The 8,619-nt window shown below is 38.1% G+C and overlaps 1 protein-coding gene across 2 annotated transcripts in view; it reads right to left on the bottom strand.

Moving 5' to 3' along the window:
- Positions 1-2,781: 2,781 nt before the first annotated feature.
- The window catches only part of CDK17 (cyclin dependent kinase 17), a 94,977-nt gene continuing 89,139 nt past the window's right edge, over positions 2,782-8,619 (bottom strand). For both annotated transcript variants that reach the window (XM_005143124.4, XM_031043714.2), the window contains 4 exons: positions 7,956-7,998; positions 6,666-6,756; positions 6,366-6,443; positions 2,782-5,982 (listed from right to left, as the gene is read on the bottom strand). In XM_005143124.4, the coding sequence (XP_005143181.1) occupies positions 5,945-5,982; positions 6,366-6,443; positions 6,666-6,756; positions 7,956-7,998 (250 nt within the window). In that variant the 3' untranslated portion in view covers positions 2,782-5,944. The remainder of the gene's footprint in view (positions 5,983-6,365; positions 6,444-6,665; positions 6,757-7,955; positions 7,999-8,619) is intronic.

Here is an 8,619-nt window from a genome sequence, read left to right as displayed (position 1 = left end):
CAGAGAAAGTCCAGCCTTTCAAGTCTAACGCTTACCTAAAACACTAGATTGTTATGCCTTATGCTTCAGAGAAAATATTCTATTGGTAATTTTCTACTGGATTTTATTAACAGGCATCTTTTAACTGTAGAGAAAAATCAAATAAATGTTTTTTTTTAAAATAAATACTGTGAAAGTGTTAGTATTTCTGTGGCATGAATTGCTCCAGCCAGCAGCCCTGGGGAACAAAACGGGTGTTACTCTCTCTTCTTGTTAGTAATGGCAGTTTGATGATACTTGAGGGTTTTTTGGCAGATTTACATTTTATTCATGCTTCAGCAATACACAAAATGGTTTCTGTACAGGCTGGGTGCACGGTCAGGATATTGCTGCCTTATCGTCACATTGCTTTTCCAGAAAAGCAAGTATCCACCAGCAGGGTCACAGCAGCTACTGGGGAGAAGCTTTCAAGGCAGGGAAACCAGTGATGAGTGGTAACGAGCTTCAGAAAAGGAAAGATCTGACACGTGTCCATTACATCAACAATTTGGTTTGTCTGAGTAAAACTTGTCTCCTCAGACAGGCACCTGCCAATCTGGAGGTACCTACTGAAGAAATGATGAACCATCGAGATGGTAACTGTTTAAAGGGGAGAGAGTCCTTTATAACAGATGGTGGCATTTCATTTTTACAGAGCAAGGCTGCATTGAGAGGCTGTGTGATGTTGTGCTTACAGGAAGCATCTTCGGAAGCCATCACAACCACCAGATGTGCTCAGGAAAGGCACAGCAACTACGGGTATTCTTTTACATAAGGGAATTGTTGCTCCCTTCTGATCTTGAGACTGTCTCTATATCCTGCAGGATAAACAAACATGGGTCACGCAGGTTTAAGCACACCTCTACGAAGTTGTTAAAAAATTACAACTATTGAAATCCATTTTAGCCCCAGACTGTAACTGCTCTTCCTGATTAACATGTGAGCACTCTGCCTGCACAGGTGTAGTACAAACCCGTTTCTTAGGGGCAAAAAGACTGACAGCATTAGTCAGGAGGAGTGTAAATTTATTTAAATGAATAAAGGAGAACAAACCTCAGGCAAGGACTGGAGCAACGAGCATCACAGCCTGCCTTGGACACAGGAGAGTAGTTGTAGAAAAGGATCCTTGAGGAGAGCACTACAGGATATGTTGTGTTACTTTTCCAGAAAGACTGCCATCAGTTCATGTTCACTCTGAAGAAGTGCAAATGAGTAAACGTAACCTTAATGATTCCTAACACGGCTCCAGGCCAGCTGCTTCCTCCTGCAAAGAAAGGGACATGGAATGGGGGTAAAACAGTCTTGGAAAAACTTCTAGAAGCCTGGGGCTTGAAGCAGGCAGCACTGGCTGCTACCATGCAGGGACTGGAGGTGGGCTCTCTCTGCAAGAGCATGTTGGAGCAGGGATAGGGAAGAGCATTCTCCTCTGTTTGTAACATGCAGTGATGGCAATTCCATCAGCAGCAAGATCCCACTGCAACAAATGAAGAAACTTCATAGCTCTCTAGGGAAAAATGTGTTTCAACGTATGGCATCTGAGCTGAATGAGACTCATATTTCATTAGGAGGACCATAAAAGCCATCTGCTCAGGCAGGCCCACTTCTAAAGTGATTCTGGAGCATGCAGCCAGGACAATAAATTAAGCAGTTATTTACAACAGTATGTGCATATGTGTGCACTCACAATTTAAGTTGGTTCAAAAATGACAGACCTTAAATGAGTTGAAGGATTTTAGGAAACGTGAAAAGAGTGGAAAATTGTAATGTACACATATTTCCACTGACATCAGTCTTTTTCTTTCACTTAACGAGAGAGGCACAGTAGAGCCCACTGGGAATCACACACAAAAGATTAAGACACATAGATCCAGAACTTCTGAACTATAATCCCAGTTCTGACAACACAGATTTCCACTGTGGCCTAGAACAAGAGTGTGCTTTCTGTGCAGCTGAACCCCACAGATGAAAAGGCTGCACAGTACGAATTACAAAGCCCATGTATCTACTGGGCTTTTATACTTTTTAAAATCACCCAAACTGTACAGTCAGAGCTTACTTTACTATTTAGCAATCAGCTCAACACTTGTACAGTGCTTCCTTTAGGTTTTATTAGCCATACTTGTTATCTTCTAAACTGGTCCAACATGGATGTTGGTGAGACACTTGGATGCTGCTGACCCACATACAAGCCAAAGAGTAGCATTTAATCTCTAGAAGCCCTGTCTCTAAAATGACAAACACAAACGACCGGTAGAGAGGAAGTGCTCAAGTTCCTCCCTGGAATTAACAAATTTCACAGAAAGGTTGCATTTGTTTCAAAGACAAACTTTACTAAGGGGAAAAAGGTACCGAAATGTGGTAAGAAGGTGCACGAATTATTTCAGCTCTGCCTGCTAGTGACCAAACCACACGATTGCACGTCTGTGACCACACATTCTCACAAGACAAGGAAAAACCCGGTACTTCTTCAGTGTCTCTATGTGCTATAGCTGTGCATTTCCATACCCTCATTTGGATTTCACTCAAGTCTGACCTTAATTCTGGGTATTTCCTGGCTTTATAATACTTGGCTTGGGGATGTTTACAACATACCTTTCATACATTTTGTCCTCAATAACTGAATGTGTTCTTAACCTTAATTCCATCTTAACATTGCAAAACAGAAACAATGTACCTTTATTACACTGGAAAACCCATGCGCAAGCAGCCCAAAGAACACTACCTTGCAGTGTTTTCAAATGATTTGCAAATACAAAGTAGGTTGGTTCTTCAACAACTGTTTATTTTAACTTTTATTGCCCAATTCAGGGATACACTCCGGCTACTTAATGCTGTGGTAAAGCAGCACAAAAATAACACAGCTGTGTTGAGATGCATGTTCCACTAGAGTACTGCTGAGCAGCTGGTTTGCCCCTTCCATCTCCCACTCTGCCCTATCCCAACCTCTCTCCCCTTCAACCTTCCCCTGCATGTGCATGCAACCTCATCACCACCTGCCTCCTTCCTGTCTTCAAGCCCCCCTTGTTCGTACACAAACCTATCCATGCACCTTGGCATTCCAACCCTGGGGTAGAAGGAATACACCAGGTATCTTAGAAAAATACCTACTTAAATCAGCAACAACTTACAGGGCACCTCATTAACCGATCACTCATCTTCAAGCAAAGGTTGTCATACCAAATCTCAGAAGTCATTCATTTTCTGCCACTATCTGCTTGGTTTTGTCACGGTTGAGGTCTTCTCCAAAAGGCCAACACTCCCTACAGTTCCTGGGGACAGTGACACCAAGTTTGCAGCGCCTGATGCTGTCAGACAGGAGGCAGAACACTGAATCGCATGAGAAGGATGTCAAGAGAAATGCCCAGCAATTTCAGACTCACTGACTATCGCCCCAAACAGGCAGCTGTCACAGAACTGTCTATGCTGATGCAGGAATTTCAATTATAGACAATTAAACAAACCAAAAGAAACTGACTTGACCATGGATGCCAAGTTCTTATGGAAACATCCTTCTGTCAGCTGCACCTGATGGTTTTCTAAATATATTAATGCACTTCATTTGAGCAGTTAAACCTTTAAGTCCTTTACTCATTCGTGTTACATTATTACTTGTTCTTTTATGACCTATAAAATATTACTGTTCTAGAAATGCTAAACCTCACATTTATCCACAGTGAACATGTACTCCATATCTTCACTACTTCTGTAAAAAAAGAGGTTTTTCTGATACTTCTTTCAACACCACCACACCTACAAAGTTAATCAGTATAAAATCTAGATCAGATCCATAGCAGCTATAAAAAAATATATAACAACTATTTCAGGACAAAGGTTTTTCATCAGTGCCAAATCTGCCTCTGATACACACAGAACGATCCCACTGGAATCAGTGGGAGACCCACACTTGTATCACGCTCCTGGACCTTGGCAAGACTTCTGGTATTGTGTGACATGCAGGACTCACATGCCAATGGTTAAGCTGTGGACCATGCTGATGCTAAGATCCTGAATGGCCTCAGTCATGGATAAGCCACATTACTTTCCACTGCCACTACCCTCTGCACTACATGGATTAATAAGCAGCCAAAGTTGAAACTGGTGACTCCCACAACACACAGACCTAGCTAAACGTTTCCAACAACGGCCCAAGAACCGCAAGTTCACTTAGTCTGTATTTTTAACAGCATAGGGCCTTTGTTGTTATAAATTTCAAAACAAAACCAAAGAATTCCACATAATATTTATACTTTCAAAAGTACAATATTAATACAGGTCGGTCAGTTAGAAATAACAGCAGTTTGTTAGGTCTACAAGATTTAACGTAAAACCAGTTTACAAATGCTGAAAAGCAGTAGTGGTCCAATAGTCACCATTACACATGAATTTCTCTCTTCCAGAAAATAATAATAATAATAAAAAAAAAATCCCAATTCAAATTTACCAGTTTCAATGAAATATTAATAAAACACCCCCAAACATGCCACAATCACTATTCACAAATAAAGTTAAAATGAAATATACAAAAATTCACTTAATACTGTTAAATAACAATAAACTACAAGATTTCCTGAACAGAAATGATAGGACCCCTGAACGTTTTACAGTGAATGTCAGGAAAAAATTAAGTTACCTATGACTATTTTCTTGATATACCAGCCAAAGATTTACATGACCATTTCAAAATATACCAATAAAGATTTACAGTCTCTTTAAGATGCACTGAACAAATAGGTTCATAAAGGTGAACACAAATGCTTAAAAATACTGTAACCATCACCAAGGGTGTACTTATGATACTCACTGAGATGCATAAGCATAGTAGTAACATGTTTACTATCTCTGGTAAACAGATAACATCTAAGATCTGAAAAACTCTCTAAGTTCCCATTGTAAAAGCTCTGTAATATAGTGAGTTTTTATCAAGTACAAACTTGCATCTTTCCAGTTGATTTCAAGTGAATAACGCACAAATGGGAGAGCAACAAGGTGGGAAAAGTGTGACATTATTTCCCATATTCTTGTAATTAGTTGTCCTGTTCCTCTGTAACAAAATTCTAAACTCCAAAAGTAAGCCAGGGACCAACATATATGAATCATTGTTTTACTATTTGTATTTCTAAGTTAAAAACAAGGTAAAAAAGTCATTGCTTCTGCAGGCCCCATGTGCACAACAATGTGCAAATATCTTACGCTGGAGCAAGCCTGACAAAATTTATGATCCAGTCTCCATGCTCTAGTTTACCAATAACTAATATAGGATCTGAGAGCAAATAATGGTTTCTGTTCACTTGTTTGAATCAACTTTCACACCATGTGCTTTTCAAAAAACCATAATATGCATTATAATTTTTCAACTTTTTCAACACATAACTTCCAATGTTAAATAAGGAATTAAGTGCCATGAACTTAGAGCATTAAAGATGGTTCACTTATAGCCAAGCAAAGCTATGTTTACATTCCAGGAAACACTGCAGTTTAAGAAATACAAAAAAACCCCGCAGCAGTAGAACATTTTATGAAGAGAAACAGATGCATTCACATATTATAAAGCCATTGCAACTTCTTCAGGCATGGAACTGTTGTGTTAACTATACAGACAGTAGTTATTTAGCAGCAATGATTCCGCAATAAATAATGCACTGTGTTTCTCAGTCCTGCACAAAAATTGCAGCTACAGTTACATCAACAGCTGTAACCTACTGGCTCTAGTGGCAGAGGAGACCTTAAAACCAACTGTACAAAAATTTGTCACACTGTGACAACAAATATAAAAACATAATCTGCAGGTTGGAAATAAAAAGACTCCACTGTGAAGAGGACAGTGTAGACAAACTGCGATTTCAAGTCCACCAACAGAGAGCACTGCCTTCAGATCCGAGTCCTTGACTGATGGGATAGGCTTGGGCTTGACTCTGCGTAACCCACTTTAAAAAAGCATGCTCTGCCTTCTGTTCTTCCCATGTCCTACAAGAGAACAAGGACCATAGTAAGACACCAAAGCATTTGCACAACAGAATATTCACTTATCATCTTACTTTCTGTCTTTCTATTTCAAGGTAACATATTTTGTGATTAAACCAGTATCAGCATCTTTCTTTTAACTGCACTTACTGGGTTTTTTTTTGTAAAAATGGTTTGAAACTCAAAGATATTTTCACGTTAACAGCCCCTCTGCCTTTCCCTAGTAAAACTCACCTCCTTCTGTACATTCAGCTTACACGTCTCTACAGAAATCTGGTATTTGTTTGTGTACACAGAGACCAACTTAAGAAAGCATTTTTCCATTCCAAATGTCTCTGGCACAGCACTCCCTTTGCAGATGAGAGAAAATATTAAGCTTTCCATACCTGTCTCTGGGTAAGCGGAATTTCGAAAGCCAGGGTCTTTTTGCAGCTGAATCTCTTTTAGACTGAATATTGAAACACCTGGAATGTAAAAAAGAAATTCATTTATATCCAAGCATAACTATGCTTTACTGAACAAAGTTCTAGTCTTAATTGTACAGTTTAGATTAAAAAAAAATGTTTCCCTTTCCCAAATATTTAAGTCAATATATACCAGACTTCTTTAGTAGGTGACATTAAGCAATGTACTCAGCTTTAACGCACTGTCTTAACAAGACTCTGCTACTGTATTTCTCCTCTTACTTTCAGGCAAAGTGTGTATTCTTGTTCCAAGACTTCTGAAATATGCATGTTTCATGGCCTCCTCTGCTGAAATTCTCTTTTTTGATTCATACTATTAACATAAAAGGAAACAAGTGCGTTAGTCTTCATCAAAAAACTCTGAATCAAATGATTTCAGCAAAGGGAGATATAAAGTTCTACTTGCTCAGTATTTCTTACCAGCTCACTAGAACAAATTTGGTTTCATTACTTTTATCTCACATATGGAAATCTTGGAGGTCACTTCCAACTCAAACTATTCTATTCTAATGTGTTCTCTAATTTGGTATTATTGACATATACCAAGATGGCTAAAATAGTAAAAATAACTGCTGCAAACGGATGCAAGTAAAAAATATTCTTTATTTCTAAATGTAACAATGACTAGATGTCAGCCTTTTGTCTACACTGTATTCTGATACTAAATTGCAATGAAATGCTACTACATGAGATCACAAGAGTTTTTAATTTGATGGACTATACTGCAGTGGTGTGCATAAAATGGAACTTTAGACAACTAAACACAGTCTTCAATTTGTGATCAAATGTCTCCTGCTTGGTGTACATGCACAATTGGACAACTACATTTAAAAAGCTATACACAAGTAGGAACAAAGTCCTAACAAGGACTACAAGTACTGTTCTGACACAATGTGAAGACCTGATGTAGAAATTTAAATCATAGGCTACAAAGCAGGGTAACTATACTCCACCTTACGTACTAAGAATTTTTAATGCTGTGAAGTTACACACAAGTTACTTGTGCAACTATTCAAAGACTTAAGAGCTGGCCTTCCATCTTGCTTTTGGCTCATTTTTAACACAGATTAAAAGATTAAAACCACTTCACACTCTGAATGCATTTTGCAAGATCAAAGAGTAGTATTACACCTTAGTAACTGCTTCTCATTGTTACAGGAATTTAGTATTTGTATTTAAAAGTTCTGTTTTAATGCCGTATTTCACAAGAGATTTTTCTTTCAGGGAATCACTAACACAGGATTGATTCTACTTTCACAAAAAGTAGTAAGACCAGTTTGAGGTGGGGGCGTAGAAATGTAAAGAAATTAAACACCAGGTTTTTAATTCTTACAGTACACAGGCTTCCCAAAACTGATATTCTTCCCAAATCGGTCATCCCCTACAGACTCAGCTGCATATTCTACTTTGAGACAGATCTAACAGATATTACAGCTTCTAACACATTTTTAAAATAATATATTAAAATTCTTAACTTGCACTTTTATGAAGAAAAAAGAAAAAACATCTTACTTGAAGGAACTTTGCTATCAATTCAATGCCTTCTGTGTCTAGCCTAAAAATAAAAAGATTTAAAAAAATTAAGAGTTATGGACTATATTTACAAGAACAAAACTGCAAAGGAACTGACTACATACAATACATGACATCAAACCTGAAAAATAAATTTAAACATGGATATACTTTCACCTAATCATCTCCTCCGCATATTGATGTACATACAAGTACCAACACCTCAGAACAAGACTGTCTGGAAAACACTAGTGACGGACAAATCGTGAGCTTTGGACTGTGATTTACTAGATTGACCTGGATTGTTTATTTCAGCAAAAAAGCTTTTAAGCTTAACACCATTCATTTAGTAGAAGGCCACAATGTCACATTTTTTCTTCAAAGTTGTTATAAAGTTTGTTTATAATAACTGTACAATCTCTTCAAGTTCCTCATAATGGTTTTAGCATGATTTCAACAGACTGCTCAAGAAAACTTTGCCATTTTAACAATGGGCCTATTATGTAACAGAGGAGAACTGGGGTTATTTAGGAAGTGCTGTGTGAATATGCCCAATATGCAATCAGAGTTTATAGCTTTACAGGTCATTAAGGGGCTGCATGCTACTAGACAAAGTAATTACATAGTATCAAGATTATGCTTTGCTTTACTATCTACCCACAGT

The sequence above is a fragment of the Melopsittacus undulatus genome, chromosome 5, assembly GCF_012275295.1.
Source record: "Melopsittacus undulatus isolate bMelUnd1 chromosome 5, bMelUnd1.mat.Z, whole genome shotgun sequence".
Classification (NCBI taxonomy): domain Eukaryota; kingdom Metazoa; phylum Chordata; class Aves; order Psittaciformes; family Psittaculidae; genus Melopsittacus; species Melopsittacus undulatus.
Note: the sequence above shows the minus strand (reverse complement) of the source record. Positions and strands in the feature narration are given on the sequence as shown.